Raw genomic sequence first — 19,497 nt, 5'->3', positions numbered from 1 at the left:
GGTTACCCCCCCTGTGTAGCTGTACTGACATGCTCGACGTAAATCGAACGCGTAATGCCTCCGATCACACCGTTGTGTCATCTCTACGTAAACACCCCGTGTCGGTGAATGACATGGAACCAAGAGATACCCGAAATTTTGACTGACGAATGAAATGAGATGGTATACTCTGGAATGTGAGACCGATCACAGATAGACCAAACGTGTATTTACTATCTTGGTGATGCTAAAATCTTACTGAACATCATACAAAATCAGAATCGCGTTTGACTCTGACTTTGACTTTGAATCTGTCTCTTTCTCTCTGTTCAAGCGGTTCGGGTGAATCGGATCGGAGCGTGCCTTGCAGGTGGTGTAGATCCCTTGGCTGTTAACAGTATTACCAAATGCGATTTCTAATACTTGATTACAATAATTTGTAATTGGCCCATCTGCATACTGTAAATTACCTTAATCAGACTAGTCTAGTGGACTAAGTTACAACGTCTTGGCACAGCTTCGAGTCCTCCCCTTCCCTCTCTCTCCTCATCTCTTGACTTGTAATTATTATACTTATTATCCTGTTCTTTTCTCTTTTCATAGTCATCGTAAATTTTGAAGATCCGCTCGACGTGTTTAATCCACCCCCCTCCCCTCGGCCCGGTTCGACAACCCATCTATATGACATTGTGATCCACCAACTTCCGAAATACAAAGGCATCCCTGCTTGACGCTTGACGCGTGGACAATCTTCGCATAGCAACAGCAACATGTTGAAAATCAAATTCTCCTATCTCCTTTGGCTGTGTTCCTTGTCGAGTTTGATACTCCCCGTCGTATATGGAGCGACAGATTTTTACTTCCAGTGGCCTACCAACACCTCTTCATGTCAGGTATGTCGCGTTCTGACCTTACCTATCTTTCCATGGTTTGTCGAGCTGACGTGAATGGTCGTAGGCTGTACCGATCTCTTGGTCAAAAGGGAAAGCACCATTCACGCTGTGGATCGTGTGAGTGTGCCTCTCATCCTTATTTCTTTACTCGATGGCCACGAGCTGATTGCTGTTGTTAATAGACCGGTATACGGCCAGCCGTTCTTCTATGATATTTCAGATTCATACTATTCAAATGGCACGGGAAGTACCGAGGTGAGTACGGGTATACCTCTGGTTCCGCTCGTTGTATCAATGCTGGAATATTCTTCCCTCCCCATGGAGTTAACATGTACCAGAACAGAACCCAGCTAATCCTCAATACGTCACCCAGATCCTCCTCCAACTAGCTGCCGGGGTGAACTACGTAGTAGTAATGTCAGATGCCAACGGCCTAGCGACCGGCGGCTCATCGGAAGTCCAAACCGTCCAACCATCCAACGATACCTCATGTCTAACCTGGGCCGGGTCCCGATCGGAATCGCTGGATTTCACATTCACCGTTTCAGGACAGGCGGTACAGTGTCAGAGGGGATTTGAGCTATCCTGGTCAGGAGGGTTGGAATACGGGCCTTATAATTTCACGGTGATAGCTATGGATCAGAGTTTCAACGCTTATGACGTGACGCTAGAAAAGGGGGTGACGAGTCAGAGTGATTGGGTGTTGGATATTCCTGCGAAGTCGAGGTTTATCGTTATGATGAAGTGAGTTTGGGTTTTACGTCTCTCCTCTTCTCCACTGCTTGGTGTAGCTCGGCGGGTTATAATCGCCTGGCACGGTATATGACTGGACGATATGCTGATACACGTTTTGTGCTAGCTCTGGAAGAGGATACGGCAGAGGAGGTACATCCGGTATATACTCCGTCTCCGACTCGGACGACCCATCGTGTCTCAAAGCAGATCCTCAAGTCACGGGATCTTGGCCAGCAACGATAACAACAGGTACGATCGACCCCCCTACCTTACCCATCACCCAATCTGCAAGTGATGCGAATAAACATTCAGGAATCTCGGGAGGAGGAATAGCTGGGGTCGTGATAGGTGTTTTGGCATTCTTCGCTATTGTTGGTGTGGTGTTGTTCTTCCTACTTCGAAGGAGGAGTAGAAGGAACCAAGGACAAAGCGTTAGGAAGTTGGATGGAGGGGACATCGATCTGGCAAATGATGATGATCATGGATCAAGTAGGAATGGGATGGTCGAGCCTTACAGGGAAGTTGGGACATTCCAACCACCCGAGGGACACTCGTTTTTCACTACGTCCGAACGAACAGCTGGATCGGGACCTGAAATTGGAACTGGGACTGGAATCGCCACGACCAACATGGCTACTCAAGGGCATCATCAGTCATCATCTTTGATCGATGAGAATAATAGTCCCAGCGCACCAGGCGTGGCAGGACCACTACCTTCCAAATCTAATCCTCCTACACCTACCACCTCGGCCCCTACACCCATCCCTACTGCTCCTATTCTTCCTTACACATCATCCCAATCAAGTCAAAGCCACACCCAAAACCAGAATCATCGAACAAGCAGCGACGACACCTCGCATTCCAAACCCTCTCTTTCTCGACAAGTCCTCCACGGGTTCAATGATAGACCGCCACCCCAGCACCCCGTCGGGGGAACAGGTGGGATGAGAGTGACCAACCCCGAGAATCCCGATCAGATACCGACTTTACCACCCGGTGCGACCCATTCACCTGGGCATGGGCGGGCAAATCCACCTAGAAGGAGACAGGATGGGCATGGACAGCCGACGTTTAGGAGACATGCCGATGCGGGGAGGTTCGAGGAAGAGATCGTGGATTTGCCGCCGTTGTATAGCGAGGTTCCTAGGGATGGGCCCGGGTCGGGGACTGGCTCGCCGAGTCCTGTGGATTCACATGCAGGTCGATAGAACATGAGTGCAGAAGTAGAATTTAGAATTCGGAATGGGAAGGCAAGTATAGTATAGTATAATGTGGGGATCGCAGTTATCTATTTTACATATCTAAGGACTCTTGTTGTAACATCAGTATACATATAATTGACAGTTTAGGATAAGGGACTTTGTTTGGTATAACGTATACACTATAGTCAATGCATCAGCATTATCAGATGCACTTATATCAACGATATCGACAGGTCCACGCCGAGGCTCGAAGCTCCGGGGAGTGAGGTAAGCTTGAGCCTGGCCGAGGTTAGAGATAAGACGGACACGCGATCATAATATTACATGACGGTTCATAACACAAAGTACAATAATGTTGCTGTCCATTAGTCTATCCTATCCCAGCTTTTAGCTCGTCTCGACGTGTTCTCAAGGTTCCCATCCATTCCTATCAGTGAATCAGGCGAATCCCACTTTCTTCTTCTTCGGTTGATCCGCCGATCCTGTCTGTTTCTGACCTGAAGCGTTAGAAGAGGATTTCTTGGATTTCTTCAGACGCTGTTTTTCGAGTAAACTGGCTTTGGCTCTTTCCTATCACATATGACCCAAGAGAATCAGCACGACGTCACCATACGGAATGGCAAGGCAAGGCAAGGCAAGGCAACAGAAGATACCTGGGACAGAGAAGAGACCTACCAGAGCTTCCTCCTTCTCTACCGATTTCCTGCTCTTCCTACTCTTCTCCTCAGCTACACTCGTCTCCGACTCCTCAAGCGCCGCCTTGCGTTTTGTAATTTTTGATTCCGCCATGGCGTCTTTACTTGATGTTATAGATGACATCAAGGAAAGGAGATCCTTCTGAGAAGAGGCAAGGGATCGAAATACAAGCGTAAGTCAGTCAGCTCGACCGGAATCTATCATTACGTCCATCAACTTGCAAACTCAGAGGAGTCTTGATGCAAGATGTCATGTTGGTGCTGAACGTCGCTGCTCGCTCACCACAAAGTCGACTCACCTTGTCCTCCACAAACACCTTGCCTTTCTTACCGCTTCCTCCTGCTTTCCTCTTCCTCTCTGCCGGCTGTTTCTGGTTGGACGGGCCTGCTGTGGGAGCCATATTGCTGTATCTGTTTCTGCTTAAGATATGTCAATATGTTTATGCTGTATGCCAATTGAAAAGCTGTGATGAATGCTCATATCTTGGTTGTTGACAGGTTCGAAAATTGTTTTTGGTTGCGAGGTGTTTTCTTCCGACGGAACCGCGTCTACCGTATGTTTGGGTTCGTGCTGTTCGCCGTGACCTCATCTCAAGATCTTACTGCTGCTCGTTACGGACCACTTGGTCAATCCAAAACAAAGGGTGCATCTCATCTGAACGACCATCAAGCATACCTACGTGTATAGTACCAGGCCCCTCCAAAAAGCGATACTCTACAAAGTCAATACCGCCACTTCCAACCCGGTCCTATTCTCCAATTGATCCCTGGGCTTCCCAATGAAATCTTCCGTCTCAGCTGTGATCTCCCTCCAATTAGCGTTCAATACCATCTCGATATCCCTCATACTCCTAGCTAAAGGCTGAGGTTTGGCATCTTTCTCTTCGTCTTCCTCGTCCACTTCCTCGTTATGATTGCCATCATGAAGGTGTCCATGATGTTCCACTCCATCTTTATGAGCCTCCTCTGGAGACTTGTATTTCCTATTTCTCAAGCCCTTGTTGGCGTGTTTACCGTCGTAAGAGCACCAGGAGTGGGCAGACCCTTTTTCGGTAGGTTTGGGTTGACGTTCGGGTATGCCCAGGATGTCCGGGGCGCTCATATCTAGCGATGGGAGGAAGGGTTGATTCAAGTGTGAGAGTACTACATGAGAGGCTGGGATGTGGGTTGGGAACTGGACGATTATAGATAAGCCAAATCTCCTCCCACTGACAGGTACAACTTGACTAGAGGAATTCCTATGATGTGATGCGAGGACTTACAGCAGTAACCTGGGCAATCTGATGAGCGATCCTCAGCACATACTTGTCCAAATCCAAATCGCTCTGATCGTACGCAAAGGGCATCTCAATCTGCATTCCTATCTCGAGGAAACCCAGATAGATCGTCGCGGTAAGTGCTGTAGCAGGTATAGTGACCCATCCGATATAGTCGTAAACCTGGAAGGGGAGGAAGAACAGGTATATGTATACTGTCAATCTCAAGTGAAAAGTGTATGCGCTGGGTATCTTTTCGGTAGCCAGTTTTTCGAGGTCCGATATGGCTTTTTGGAGTTCCATCAGTGCTGTGAGTGTCGGTGAGATTAGGGAGGAGTTGAGCATTCCTCGGGTGATCAGGTCGGTGAGGTATACTTGGAGGTACATCCTATATTGCAGTCACGAAATATGCTGATCCGTCAGCATTTCACTGGAAACTGATTTCGGGGCTTAAATATGGTAGACATATCTTACAGTAAGTGCAGAGAAACCAACTCACAAGATCTCCTGGGGAATTTCCATCGTACTGCCCATCTTCCTCTTCCTCTTCCCTCCCTTGGCCCTCTCATTATCCTCTCCAATCTTATGCCATCTAAACCAGTCATAGATAATCTTAAAAATCCTCAAGGGAGGGAAGAAGTCCCATATCTTCGGTGTAGGCGGATGGCGAGGTGGCATAAGTTCAACAGTAGTCAGAGTGACATTCTCCCCTTGGGGCCCTGACCCAGGTTTACCAGATCTAACAGTCTGCAATGATGATCTCTGTCGGTTCAGAGCGTACACATCGGGATTATCGACCTGAACGAATGACTTGGCAGATTTGATAGCAAGCTTCTTGAACGCTTTGGGATCTGCACTGGCACCCAATGATTCTGATCCACTTTGCGATCCGTTGGGCGTGCCCTTCTCGGTATCGAGAAATGGGTCAGGTATATCACGTTGGTTCAGCGCATCTGTCCTGAAAGCTACTGAGGTGGTAAGGGGCACAGCGATTGAGTTGGTGAATTTACCGGCCTTTTCGCGGGGGAGACCGTTCTGCCATAATGCGAAAATATGAGATCGGTTAATGGGTGGGTAGGCGGAGGGGTTGTATTTGGGTAAGAAGGCGATGAGGTGGTACAAGTCGGAATAGAAGGGTCCTGTCTCGCCTCGAAGAGCATGTTTCATAGATACTGCGAAGGCTTGGACCTGACGATGTACGACTCATCAGCTGACTGCTTGGTTCTTCTAAGAAAGAAGGGGAAAGTAGCTGACTCACCAGACCGATATACGTTTTCTTCTCGATCAATCCCTGCATGTTCAATCTAGCTTTCTCCTCTTCTTTCTTCTTTTTCGCCAGCTCTTCTTCATTCTCTGCCATGTGCGATGACGATGAAGATGAGTGAGTGAAAGACGGAGCAGTACTATATCCGTTCAAAGTTTCTTTTGACGGTTCTTCTTTGACCTTTTTCTTGACTTTGTCCACTTCATCCTCTTTTTTATCTTCCTCTTTGGGTGGTGGAGGGGCGTTGGGAACTTGCATCCAAATTAACATTGCTAATTGTCTAGAGTTGGAGGTCAAGTTGGACCAAACGTTTCGGCCTACAACACCATGGAAAGGACAAATCAGCTGATCCACATCCACATCAAGGGTGAACGTTGGAAAGCTCACCATCCCACCATCTACCGTATGAACTGTTGGTCTTGAATGACACGATCAAAGAGCTAACATCGCAATAGTGAGCTATATTGATCCAGTTGTTAGTCGTTAAGGAGGATGAAAGCTCACACGATGGTACCGAGCACAGAAAGCATCACAGAGTTTATGCCTAGACTGGTACTAGTGAATTTACTGACGCAGCATACCACTGTGGGAAACCCACCTTGTCAGCTCACATCACACGAGAGTATGGTGGTGTGAGACTCACTAGTAGCTATGCCAGAGAAGAAGAGGACCATAGGCCAGATATCGCTGGTAGTCGTGTCAGCTTGATTGCATGACCTCGGGACTGACAGTGGTATGATAGATAACTCACTCCAACACGGTCGAGGCGAACTTGTACGCCGTCCAGGCAAAGGCATGTTTGACGGACGGCATTGTGTGGATGATTGCAGGTCACTAGTCGTAGGAATGAAAGAGGGTAGTAGGGTGAATTAAGGTATGATAAGGAGCGAGCAGAGTAGGTTGAGTGAGAATCAGAATAAAAAGAAGAAGGAATGTGAGAAAGAAGACCAGCAATCTTTGGGAAGTGAAGGGTTAGTAGAAGAGAGAGAAGCTAGAGGAGGATGAAAGGATTTTAGTGTGCTTTATATACGTATGCATACAGAGCGGAGTACCAAAAAGCAATGAGGTCGTGCGAGGGTGTCATTAGCGTCATAATGAGGACGATCAATGGGTGAGTGGTGAGGTGAAGCAAGAAACGCCCTTTGGTCGTGTCGTGTCTTGATGGTAACCATCACCATTATGGACAAGGAACATGTAATCGAACACGCTCTCCTGTTGCTGTTGTGAAACGCAAAAAAGGGGGAACATACATGGGTGGTACTAGCTTCTCTATCCCTTTCCCTTGATCACACTCACGCTATGCGATAGACCACCTTTACACTGCTACTACAGCTGACAAGGTATCATATCATGCCCCGCACCTGCACCCCGGAAAGTCTCGACCATAGCCATAGTCATAGCCATAGTCATAGCCATAGTCATAGCCATAGTCATGGCCACACAGATCTGTCATTCTGTCGCGGTGTGACCGTGAGTGTGAGTGTGACTGTTTGTGAATGCTGTGTGTGGAAAGGGGGAAGAGTGAAAAAGGTTAGATTAAGATTGATTACCATCCTTTGAAACTCATACTCTGCTTACTCGACATTTGATCCCGTCGATCACTCAGAGGTGGTGGAGATCGATCTAATCTCCTACGGTAGTGTGTTTGCCTGCTCAAGAATGTCGGATTGTTCGCAAGATTGGATCAAGCTACTCACTCGTGCTCTCAAAGTCAAGCATAAGAGACAACTTGAAGTTACACTAGTGTAACTTCATAGTCGAGAATAGGACGCATATACACATAAGCTCACAAAAGGCTCACAACCCAAAATGGAATCCTACACCCTCCCCTCCTTCCCACCCGAATACTCCACAATCCACATCTGTCTCTTCGAGAATGTCAGGAACTCACCAGAGATCAAGAAGAGGTTGATCACAGCAGCCACGACAAAAGGCGAGGAGGGAGACAAGTTGAGGGCTGAAGTTGATTTTGGATTTCTGGAAGGTGATGTGGTGGGTTCCGGTCTATCCCTCCATTATGTACTGGTGCTAATTACCATATGATAATGGGATATAGCTAGTATCGAAAGAACATCTCTTAACTTCCATTCTAACTACACTATTATACTCGTTCCCTTCTACCTCCAATTCAGCTGGTGTTGATATACCGAATATCGAACCATTATCCATCTCTTCTTCGTCCACTCCCTCCTCCTCGGCATCAACATCGACATCCACGCCTACACCTAGCTCCATCTTAGCGGAAGGTGGAACCCCCAGCTCCAAACCAAAACCAAAAACCCGAACCCACAACCTCCATTCCGAGCTTCTCCTATCCCTCTCACCAAATAACAACATCACCGACTCCATCCGCCGACACGGTATATCAGATACCACCACCAACCTCGTGGTTGTCAAATTCACCGGCCCCCATACAAACCAGGAGAGTGTATATCAGAGTATAGCCGATGTGGTACAGGGGAATTTGGTGGGGTGGGATCAGATACAAAAGAAGACAGATTGGGGGAGGGTAGATAAGGTGAGTTCAGTAGACTAATACATCTGGTTCACGATATCATTCACGATTCCAACAAGTAGACATGAAGATGGGCTTTGGGCTGATATTCTCGACTTTTTCTAGATCTACAAATTATCAGAACTCAATTCCCTCAAATCGTCGACTACCCCTGATGAGATATTGAACAAGAAGATATCCGCCGTGGTCAGCGCAGTGGGGATCAAAAATGTCATCTAGACTCAACGACCACCACTTATCATCCGGGGAAAGGGTCATGTCTCGTCATAGGAGCATTAGAACACGAACAACTCAGCAGCAAGGGCGAATAGGAAGCAGAGATTCGGTCAATCAACATACATACCCCGCATGATTCATACCACAATGCATAAACTACAAACTACGCAGCAATACTCAACAACCCCATCCTCTTACCCGGTTTAGCAGCCACCACCGGACTCCTGAATTCCGTTGATCCAGCCGAACCAGATATCCTGGGCGCGCCAAATCGCAATAACGCGGCGTTCCTATCATGCGAGTGTGACTTGCCACTTCCTACCAAAGCTGATGTAGAGGATGATGGGGTTGGTGCGAGATGAGTGAGAAGGGGATATAAGAGTAATTGGGATTTCCTAAGTGATTGATCTATCGTTTCTTGTAATTTCTCTAAATCAAATGACGATGACGAGGAGGTCTAGTTATAATGATGGATATCAGCATGTCTCACCCATTGAAAAAAATACATGGAGTGGTTAAACGAGCTTACCTGACTTAAGAATCTCTTGATGATCTCCTCCTCTCCCACTTTCCTCCCTGTGAGATTAACCAAGAAACCAATATCCACCAAAGCCTGTATGCAACTTTCCGTACTTTTCTCTTGGGTCTTCCACCCTTCCAGGTCTTTCGCACTGCTTACAAAACCCTTGACTAATTCCTCCATTACCGTCAAAGTCGAATTGAGAGACGGGGGGATCCCAAGTGATCTGATAGATTTCACTAGGGACTGGAGGGAAACCATAATTGGATGAGAGGGGGATGAAGGGAGATCTCCTATGGTCGGGTCGATATCAGCACAGTTTAAATCATGATGAACGGGTGTGACAAGATGTGAGATGGAGCCCACCTTGCCAAGACGATTTGATCTCCTGAGATCCTCTGTACGGTTCAAACAACGGAGCAAGCGACACGAGAGCTTCCTGTATCGCCTGTTCCTTCCATCTGTTCACGGATTTGGCATGTACAGCCAACAAAGCCTTTTCGATCTCATCTAAACCCACAAATATCGAGTTAGCTCATAAACCTGGAAAATCATAGGCATGGCTGAGCTTACCTCGGTCAATCTTCCCATATCCAGCTACATCACCCAAAAACCCACTTTCCTTACTAAGGTACAATGCCACCCTCCCAACAGACAACTCCGCTTCAATACCGTCCTTGCCATCTCCTCGTGTCGATCCCATACTTTCCAATACCTTCTCCAGCACTTTGATCAAGCCATCCAGAGCATCCTTGATCTGTATTGAATAGTCGTCATACAGTGAAGAGGGAAGATCCAGCATATCCTCTTTGATGGATTTGGCAGATTCTTCGAGTCCACTGAGGACAGTATCAAGCAGAGGAGTCCTATATGAAGACCGTTTGCGAAGGGTGGATCGGAAAGTCGTAAATGCCGTATTATGGCTTGAAGCTGAGAACGCCGCGGAAGGTCCAGAAGGGAATGGTATATCTGAGAAAAGGAATGATTCGGGAGATGTATCTAGAATAAAATAGAATCAACCCGAACGTGTAAGCTCGAGCTCGGATGGAAAGTGTGAAATAGCGAAACGAGAAGCTTACCTGTCTTCTCGGTACCGTTCCGTACCTTCTCTCCAGCTTCTCTAACTTCCCTCTCGGCACTACCCACCAACATACCCAACTTCTCATACCAAACTTCCTTGACTCTCCTGCCCCATTCGTCCTCCAAAGCTTGTTGTATGCTATCCTGAAATTCACCAATTTGCAACAAGGTGTTGAGAGAGTTTCGTACAGTCCAAATATCTTTGACATTCTTCAAATCCTTCAACCAATCTGGTATAGACCCTTTCAACAGCTCGATCGAATTCTTCTGCCATCTGTTCAGGGTCTCAGACAAAGAGGGGGATGGAGAGGGAGTGATGAACGGTGTGAATCCAATTATGTTATTTGGTAGATGCCTGAGTAGGATCTGACTTGACGGGAGATTCTGAATCACCTCAGAGGAAGTTATCGGTGGTTTACTGACATCCCCAGACGCAGAGGGTGTCCCAAGCGAAGGTGTGTATTTGAGTGGTAAGGAGATACTAGCCAATCTAGATGCTCTCCTCTGGTGCGAATTCTGCCTTGACCTAGCGGTGGGCGGAGGACCAGAACTCCCTGTATTCGTCTTAGAAGTATCTCCGGCCTGGATCAACCTCATCATCTCTTCTATCAGGCTCTCGTTCTGTTTTTGAGGTTTATCAAAGACCAGTTTCACGGATGATACAGTTTCAAGCATCAACGTGACTGAATCAGTGATGACACTTTGAATTGTCGTTCGTTCCTGCCTGATCGAGCGGGTGATAGCTGCAGCTTGGATACGGGAGTTTGATCGTTTCCTATTCCCCTTTTCCTTCTCTGGAGATATTGCAGCATTCGCCTCAACGTGCTGTAGGGTATCTCTGAGAGCCTTTGTCCGTTGATATAGGAGGAGATCCAGTGCGTCAGATACGGGTAGGTTGTCGAGGAGGATTATGGCTAGTATAGTCTCTGATAGAGACTTGGAGTCGAGATTCTCCTTGGTGCGTAGAGAGGCGGTCGCTCGTTGGACAATCTGTGATCGGAAGGGAAGGAGGGTTTCCCATTGTTTTTGCAATAAGGGGAGATATGCCTAATACAGACAAATCCCTCGTATCAGCTGTATAACTCTGGGGACAGCATTTTAGACAGCTTACCCCGTTTTGGTCCTCCGGCATCGAGTTGAGACTCTCTTTCACCACTCTAGTGATCAACCATAGGAAAGCGGCGTTCAGATAATTATGATGAGCGAGGTACGAATATAGAGCTATACTCATTGAATGTCAGCTGGGGCGTTCCTTAAGAGTATTCGTCTAGCAGCTCACCTTCTGGAGCATCTAGCAGCAACTTCATATGAGCAGCGGTAGGCAGCATATTGATCAGATCATCTTCTTCGTTGGCCGTACCATCTTCTTCCAAATTATCACCTTCCAATACGATGTTGACATCTGGATTGATACATGATCTAGCTATCTCCCTTAGGGAGTCTGATAATCTCAGTGAGGAGGAATGGAGAGATTGGATCTGAGTGGCTGAAGTTAGGAGATCACGATAACGAGTTCTGTCCGCCATCGTAATCATCATCAGCTCAAATATCTCTACTGGTCCTCCGGGAAGGGGATAATAAGTAATATGATGGCAGAGGGTACGACAACTCACCCAACCATCAACCTCAACTCAGACTGCTTATTCAGCGCATCACCCCTCATCTTACTTTCCACCCTCCTAACCTCGTTTACTGGTAATCTCCTAAACACCTCGTCGGGCTCCATGTTCGCCCAATCATCTTTCGAAGTAGGCGTCAACGTCCCGCTACCACCTCCATTCCCATCCATATTTCTCTTCCTTCTTCCCACACCTAGAATCGTAGGTGTAGATGTACCAGTGACTGAAGGTGCTATGGACGGTTGACGGTGGAACTTGTAGTTTGGATCTGGGATGGATGGCCGGGGAGCGTAGGAGGGTGTTCTGATGGATCGTTTCGAGGAGGATGCGTCGGGCGTGTGGAAGGTCGGTAAGGATGGGTAAGGAGATGGTCCAGGGGTGGAGCGGACTGACATGATGAGATGTGTTCCACCTGAGCGGGGGGATCTGGACACTTATACTGAGAATTTCGCAGGGGGGGGGGAGTCAGGTATGGGTGGATAATTGTTACTCTTGGCTTCATCAACATCACCAAAGAGAGAGGTTGATCGTTCGCGTCAACGTTGTTGCCAACGTAACACGGACATGCGGCGATGTCCGCTGATAACCGGATCAGATGCATGTCCTGTCTTGCAAGCTTGAACAACAACATCCCTTCTCATCTTCCTTTGTATAATCCTCGAGCTCAAGCAAGATGGCAATAGTAGAGGACATCACAGCCGAAGAGTCACAGCAAGACGACGGAACAAGAACGAGAGAACAGCTCATAGAGGATGTAGGGAAGCTGACGAGGGAATTGACGGTTCCTCCGGAGCTGGTACCAGGATTTATGTCCAGTCAAGGTATGTCTTTGTTTTGTTCAGCTTGCGGAGTAGCTGCGACCGTCCATAAGCTGATGTGACTTGATCTATAGATGAACATGGTCTATTGAGATATCGCATCAAGGCCTTAAGATTACTTCAAGATATCCAGAAGCAGATTGAAAGCCCAAATTGGCAAGACATGGAACCTGAAATGCAATTACGCTTAATCGAAAATGTCCTTCGTCTGAACGGTGATGACCCCTGGTCTTCGATAGAAATCCGCTCAATCGTCCAAAGTAAGCTATGACTTTCTCTCTCGAAGTGCTCAGAGAAACCAGCTGACTCATCCCCTCCTTGAAGAAATCATCCCCCATCTATCGTCCTCCCTCCCACTCCTAATTCTCCAATCCCTCAAACCACATTTCTCCCCCCACCCGTCCCTCTCCTCGAGCCACAGAGCCCTATCCCGTCCGATTGGCGGTGCAGACTCTTCGATAGACCTACACGACTCCCAACCATTCAAAGAACCCTCTTCATGGGGGGTTAATAACCTCCTCTCATATGCTGTACAGCACCTCGCGCCAGGGGAGATCGAACGGAATATAGGGTTGGTCCTTCCTCCCACGCTGGTATTGATGGACGATTGGGAGCCCTCCTACCGTCTCAAAGGAGCTCAAGTCCTAGATATATGGGTGGATAAGGTTGAATCAACCATAATGAGACGGATGGGGATTGACAAGCTCCTTATCGATTCGCTGATCCATACTATATCCTTATCCTCTAATCCGCCATTGAAGGGGTTATTAGGGACATCGTTGAAAGTGGTAGAGAGGTGTACTGAGCCAGGAACAAGGCAGAGGACAATTTATTATAGTGAGATTGTGGAGAAGGGGATCATCCAGGGATGGACGTATGCTCCCTCTGGGATTGAGGGCAGGGGGGTGTTGATGAATATCAATGAGATGGTAGAGGAGATGAGTGAGGTCATGGGGAGTGGAATATTAAGGTGGCTGAAGGTTAGTCGGGACCCATCGTCTTGTAAACTTGAATGATCCAGCTGATAAAGTATGTTGGCATACACGTAGAACATCATACCCAACCTTCTTCAACCGCTTCAATACCCACCTACAACTCTGGTATTACCGCACTATCAGTCGAACTTAAACTGTCTACTCCATGTTATGAGGACAGTACGAAAAACAGGAAGGATAGAAAGGTGGAGAGGGCAGATACTGAATATCCTATGTAGACTCTGGGTACAGCTTAGAGAGCGTACAGGGCTGGACGATTTGGAAGAAGATGGACTAGAAGCCAAGTCAGATGGTAGGTTATGTCACGCTTAGGGTGATGAGATACTAAAGCTGATTTATGTAAATCTAGATCTGGAAAAGGACATTAGGTCGTTGATACAGCGCATCTTTCAGGAACTAGCTCAACAAGTCCCGTCAGTCAAGGAAGAAGAATACAAGAGATTACTGAACCTATCTCCAGGGATGTTTGGCGATCTCATACCGGCATAATACCATTCAACCTCATTTATCGAGATATCCACCATCATTAGCACAAATATACCTCGCACGTTCATACCCTCACGTTGTATGTACAATAATCACAAAACAAGGACCCATGCAATGCATATATGCTACATCTCCTCATCACTTATCTCTCCTTGTTCGACCTAGATATCGGAGGGTATCTGCAGAACTTGTCCGAAATAGCTACGACAGCATAATCACCAGGTAAAGAAGATGAGATGGTATATGTGTTTTCGTGAATATCCGTTATGGTCTGTACTCGCATGCCAACATGTTAGCGTCTGTATTCCTTCCCTACGACGAGAGAACGATGAAAGAGAAGGGAGGAGAGGTGAGGGAAGGACTGACCTGAGTTTCTACCACTTTCGATTTCGATCCATACTGTTCTGATCTAGTGTAAGTGAATGAGAACGGTGCAGTCCCAGTGAAATGAACAGCGAAAGCAGCAGGTTCGTCTCCTACCATATCATCCGGATTAGTCATTCACTCATATCACGGACTTGATCGCAAGCAACGTTCAACTCACCCTCTCTCAAACTATCTTCCCCTTCCACAATCTTAGCTTTCGGTAAAGCGTGGACCGTCCGTTTCATACCTTCCACTTGTCTCTTGCACTATCATAAAGACATAATACCATCAACTATCCATTCTTCTCAGATTTGACCAAGGGAAGGACGAGGTAGCTAGGCTCACCTGATTATCTTTCAACGCAACGGACTTGACCTCGAATACACCTTTCTCCTCTGCGAATCTTGAGAATCTTGCAGCGGAAGAGGTCACCTTGTGTTTCTTGTTGAGCCATTCGTATCTGATAGAGTAAGCAGAACGTCAGCATCGAATTATGGCAATTTCAAAATGTGACAACATGGTAAGATGGACTCGTTCCAGGACAGGACTACAGAAGAAGACAGAATCGAAAGTGACAGCAAGATCCGGGAAAAGGGAGTGCAGAGCAGAGAGACAAACGAAGAACACCCACTCAATAGTCCAAGGTGCTTTCCCCTGTAACAAGAAATCCAAACTATCCCCCACACACAGATCAACCTTCTCATCGACCGCCACGATCCTAGCGGACTCCACAACTTCCACTATACTCCTCAACTCGTCCTCATCATTTATAACCTGCTCACATCCACTCGAATCTTCCAGGCGGGTAATCGTAATCTCATGACGGCCAATTTCCGTTAATTCATGTTGAGGTAAACTCAACTTCCACTCGTGCTCCCTAATATCATCTATCACATAGGTCTTCACTTCCGTCGAGGCTGGTTTTCTCACTGCGAGATGTAGTCTGAAGGGGGCGGAACCTTTCAGCTGGATCTTGGCGTCCGAGGAATCCAATTTCGAATCGAGGCATAATGGTTTGGTATTGTGTTTGACAAATCCTACGGATGGTCGAGAATATACTGAATGTTCCAATGAGATCTTCACGTCGGTGGTGGGGTAATTACCATCACCGATACTGGAGAAGTCGTATCGATGATAGCCTGGTTCGCTTGATAGATGCAAGATCCCGGTCTCCTGGGCACTCTTCAATTTATGTTTTGATACTCTCCCTTCCGAGGTGTAGGCGTAGTTGAGCTCGTACGGCGCTTGACCTGTGAACTTCAAGGCGACTTGTTGTTCTTGTCCTGCACAAAGACCTTTATGTTTGAATGCGTTGGGTGAAGAAAGCGTGATGCCTGGTGTCTGTTGGAGTGAAACGACTGGACGGGGTTTGAAGTCGATCTCGAATGTTGAGTCGGACGATGAGATGTCGCCTTCGCAATGGGCGTCTTTAATCTGCAACACGGCGTCAGCTGATTTTCCACGATGAGTACAGACAAGCTTACCTTGACAAGCTTGTATACACCTTTGTCAGAAAAGCTAAGGTGGTTATTGGGATCTCGAACTGTGATCTTTCGCTCTTTCCCGTTGATGGAGTAGGTAAGATCCCATGGCTATCAAGTTGGTTGCGAGTCAGCTTATTCCGATATGCTACCATATTCGACAAGCTTACAGCTTCTCCAGTTAATCTCAATGGTGCCTTGGCAACTTCACCCTCAGTAATAATGACCTTCTGGCTCTTTGCAAATCTTGCGGTAGGCTAGAAAGTGAGAATGGTTAGCCGAATCCCGCATCTCCATCTCCGCCGATGGTGACTTACCTTCTGCCTCTTGATATCGACCTCGATAGCAGGCGCATTAAGTTTCCTAACACATCCATTCCCATCCTCAATGGAAACCAACGCAATCGTCAATCTCCCATTCGCGCCACTCTTGGCCGACAACTCTTCTGGAACAGGTACAGAGATCTTGGATCGACCATTGGTGATAGGCACAGTAACGTTGTCGGATCGAGTGGCCCATGATTTGATATAAGCAAGTTTGAGCGGTGCAATTCCCTATTGGTCCACGCTCTCAGTTTATATCCTTACAGTGACCGAAAGTGGGATACTCACCCTAGCTTCGATGTCTACGTCAACTTGATCGCCATCACAAAAGAACAAAGTATGTTTCCTCGCATCCCCTATTCGACCTATCATATCGACGTTGGCTAATGGGTGGACAGTCTGCTTGATAGGTGGTTTATCAAGTTTGACACCTTTGTATCGTCTATCGCTGAGTGAAGTGAAAGTCTATCGAACATATCAGCTTCTCTCTTCTCTTAAGGGAGTCACAATGAGCTCACATAGGTGTATTCTCCTTCATGCTCGGGACGAAGGACAACAGAACCATGGTGAGTATGGAACGTTTCTGTCAATGTCCGGGCTCGACCTCCTTTGCGCTGTTCGGTATAATCTAGTCGGAAGGGTGGTGATCCAGTGAAGTCGAATGCGGCAGTAGCTCCAACATCCATGGCACTATAAATATATTGTCAGCTGGGGCAAGGCTAGTATTGAGCTAAACCTACCATTCATGCAAAGTAGTCACGCTCATATCCATCGTAGGAAGCGGTACCATCTGTACATTGCAGCTAGAGGGCTCCATGACCCCACCGGCACATGGTCCCTCAACTTCCATAAGCGTATAAATACCAGATTCCGATATCGTTATCTCCTCTCTTTTCTTGGAGATCTTCATTTTCTTGGTTGTCTTCTGGCCATCGAGCGATTCGAATCCATAAGTCACCTCTAAATCCCTTTCTACATTACCATCAACCACTACCTGAAGCGGTATCTTGGCTTGTTGATTGTGCAATAGCTGTATAGTCGAGGGACAATCGAGTCGCACCGACGGACGAGGAATGACTTGGAAGGCCTTTTCAGCCGAGTGTCCTGAGGGGGTATAGGTATTGTGCAGAGCATCCGTTACGGACGTCAAGGAAAGTGTGAACGTCCCAGGTTGCAAGTGGGAGACTCGTAGAGGGACGACATGAGATTTCGACACTTTGTCTCTTCGGACCAAAGCTAGATCATCGACAGGTTCCAGATCTTCTTCTATACCTTCTATCACGCCTGTATCGACTTTGTTCCCTGATCGTTTCTTCCATCCCACCTTGAGCGGACTGACTCCTCGAACTTGGAACTTGGTAGTTTCTTCTTCCCCTACACACCTGAGTTCAGGTGTTTTCACTTTGTCCCCCTTGAAAATGATCTTGTTCTGTTTCTCCTCTTCGATGAACTGTCCCCCGGCTGGACACTCGATAACGATAGCTTCCTTGTGGGGCGTGATGTGGAATCTGTCTCCTCTTTTATCCGTCACTGACTTCAGAGTGATCAAGCTAGGCTTGTCGACAGTGATAAATAGTATGTTCTGGGAAGAAGCCAAGTTTCTCGGTATCAAAGCCAATGAGTCTGAAGGTTTGACAGAAGGTAATTTGGCTATATCCATTTCTAAACTATTTGTGTTCTTTGCTTTAGGATCCGAACGCAGGATCAAAGCTGATAATGGATCTGTCTCAGGTTCTTCGACATCACCATCTTCCAAATCATCTTCTCCGTCTGTTATACGTAATCTAGGTGGACGAGTCGGTGATCTCTTCATCTGACTACCTGATACTCTTTCCAACGTAGCATGACCAGTTTCTAGGGATCGCACAAAGTAAGTAACTTCGTCTGGGATGGAATTATTGAATAGGATGGGAATGTGGAGAGGCGCAGGAGAGTCTGGCGGGATACAGTATGAGAGTGAAAGGGGGTTGAGGGTAGCGGTGCTAAGTGGATTGATGAGTGAGCGTGGTGAGTCGAGGTGAAAGCGGAAAACCCACATACCTATAAGGCAGGAGTCTGATCTTATGTACACCTTCGAGATGAGATGGTTCACTATATCGTTTGATGGAGTATAACCAATTCCAATACCATTCCCCTCCCAAGGCAGCGGGACCGACAACGTTGATTGTGAACAAAGCTGCACTGGGCTGTCATTTACACCAAATATCAGCATAAGGCTGTGCATATTCGCCATTCATCGCTAGATCTCTTCAACATGTCGAAAGTAGTTGGAATGGGTTGGTAAGGTGACTCACCTCGACAATCAACCAACAAGCCAAATTCCCCACAGCGCTCAACCCAGCCAACATCGCCAATTGCCTATAAGAAGGCGACAGCATCGGTATCCTCAACATCCCGACAAGCCACATCATTGTGGCTTCAGCTATCGTCCATCCTATCACCGAGTACGGACCCTGTATCTTCAAACTCGATGACCAAGTGGGCGTTATGTCCAAATGCAAGAGGGGTGAGAAGGTGTCCCATAATTTGGATATTTCGATCAAACCAAATATAGCAGTGAAGAACAGACGTTGTTCGGAGGGTGTGAAATACGTTGAAGGGATTACTGGTGGGGGAGGCGGTGGGGGTGTTGAGGAAGAAGGAGGAGGGGGAGGGGCGGAGGATTTAAGAGGGGTGCCGAGCTTGGAGGTGCTCGACATGATGGTTCGATCACTGATGTGTGGGCATAAGTGGGGATTCACTTTTGATAGACCGACCTAGTGAGTTGTGATGCGATTAAAGTCTGGTTGCCGACGCTATTGTCGAGTGTTGGATCGCAAGTGAGAGTAAGAATACGAGTTCATATGGAAAAGGAAAGCAGGCAGAAGTGTCGAAAGTTCGGGAGGATCATCATTGATCTTTCATCGTTCAATTATCAGTGACGCATGACAGGAATCGCGGAGATCAACAGGAACTCCATTAAACGAGATCACTCATCAACATCACCAACGGACAGACACAGATTAATCACGTCCAAAGCATCGATGATCACATCTCATCTCTAGAAAGCAATAT

At 47.2% G+C, this 19,497-nt stretch overlaps 7 protein-coding genes across 7 annotated transcripts; 3 read left to right on the top strand and 4 right to left on the bottom strand.

Moving 5' to 3' along the window:
- Nucleotides 1–749: 749 nt before the first annotated feature.
- On the top strand, nt 750–2,815 carry I302_102209 (uncharacterized protein; the record flags this gene model as incomplete). The annotated part of the gene is made up of 5 exons (XM_019187586.1): nt 750–872; nt 937–989; nt 1,055–1,127; nt 1,246–1,616; nt 1,732–2,815. The coding sequence occupies 5 exons, from the start codon at nt 750–752 to the stop codon at nt 2,813–2,815; spliced, it is 1,704 nt and encodes a 567-aa protein (XP_019050464.1).
- A 432-nt stretch (nt 2,816–3,247) lies between these two features.
- I302_102208 (uncharacterized protein) lies at nt 3,248–3,905 on the bottom strand (the record flags this gene model as incomplete). The annotated part of the gene is made up of 3 exons (XM_019187585.1): nt 3,248–3,379; nt 3,485–3,646; nt 3,804–3,905. The coding sequence occupies 3 exons, from the start codon at nt 3,903–3,905 to the stop codon at nt 3,248–3,250; spliced, it is 396 nt and encodes a 131-aa protein (XP_019050463.1).
- Nucleotides 3,906–4,219: 314 nt separating this feature from the next.
- I302_102207 (uncharacterized protein) lies at nt 4,220–6,837 on the bottom strand (the record flags this gene model as incomplete). Its single annotated transcript, XM_019187584.1, has 8 exons — nt 4,220–4,678; nt 4,767–5,148; nt 5,260–5,948; nt 6,019–6,341; nt 6,412–6,464; nt 6,529–6,607; nt 6,668–6,711; nt 6,776–6,837. The coding sequence occupies 8 exons, from the start codon at nt 6,835–6,837 to the stop codon at nt 4,220–4,222; spliced, it is 2,091 nt and encodes a 696-aa protein (XP_019050462.1).
- Nucleotides 6,838–7,833: 996 nt separating this feature from the next.
- Nucleotides 7,834–8,758, top strand: I302_102206 (uncharacterized protein; the record flags this gene model as incomplete). The annotated part of the gene is made up of 4 exons (XM_019187583.1): nt 7,834–8,016; nt 8,081–8,202; nt 8,284–8,542; nt 8,645–8,758. 4 exons carry the CDS (start codon nt 7,834–7,836, stop codon nt 8,756–8,758), a joined length of 678 nt encoding a protein of 225 aa, XP_019050461.1.
- A 160-nt stretch (nt 8,759–8,918) lies between these two features.
- Nucleotides 8,919–12,369, bottom strand: I302_102205 (uncharacterized protein; the record flags this gene model as incomplete). The annotated part of the gene is made up of 8 exons (XM_019187582.1): nt 8,919–9,212; nt 9,285–9,568; nt 9,642–9,785; nt 9,849–10,274; nt 10,355–11,402; nt 11,467–11,576; nt 11,635–11,870; nt 11,969–12,369. 8 exons carry the CDS (start codon nt 12,367–12,369, stop codon nt 8,919–8,921), a joined length of 2,943 nt encoding a protein of 980 aa, XP_019050460.1.
- A 278-nt stretch (nt 12,370–12,647) lies between these two features.
- I302_102204 (uncharacterized protein) lies at nt 12,648–14,276 on the top strand (the record flags this gene model as incomplete). The annotated part of the gene is made up of 5 exons (XM_019187581.1): nt 12,648–12,795; nt 12,867–13,052; nt 13,117–13,772; nt 13,842–14,079; nt 14,137–14,276. The coding sequence occupies 5 exons, from the start codon at nt 12,648–12,650 to the stop codon at nt 14,274–14,276; spliced, it is 1,368 nt and encodes a 455-aa protein (XP_019050459.1).
- Nucleotides 14,277–14,415: 139 nt separating this feature from the next.
- Nucleotides 14,416–19,142, bottom strand: I302_102203 (uncharacterized protein; the record flags this gene model as incomplete). The annotated part of the gene is made up of 13 exons (XM_019187580.1): nt 14,416–14,544; nt 14,640–14,749; nt 14,818–14,905; nt 14,985–15,099; nt 15,271–16,073; nt 16,124–16,231; nt 16,291–16,377; nt 16,438–16,674; nt 16,732–16,908; nt 16,962–17,133; nt 17,184–18,425; nt 18,484–18,629; nt 18,738–19,142. 13 exons carry the CDS (start codon nt 19,140–19,142, stop codon nt 14,416–14,418), a joined length of 3,819 nt encoding a protein of 1,272 aa, XP_019050458.1.
- Nucleotides 19,143–19,497: the final 355 nt, after the last annotated feature.

Source organism: Kwoniella bestiolae, chromosome 1 (assembly GCF_000512585.2).
Source record: "Kwoniella bestiolae CBS 10118 chromosome 1, complete sequence".
NCBI classification, from domain to species: Eukaryota; Fungi; Basidiomycota; class Tremellomycetes; order Tremellales; family Cryptococcaceae; genus Kwoniella; species Kwoniella bestiolae.
Note: the sequence above shows the minus strand (reverse complement) of the source record. Positions and strands in the feature narration are given on the sequence as shown.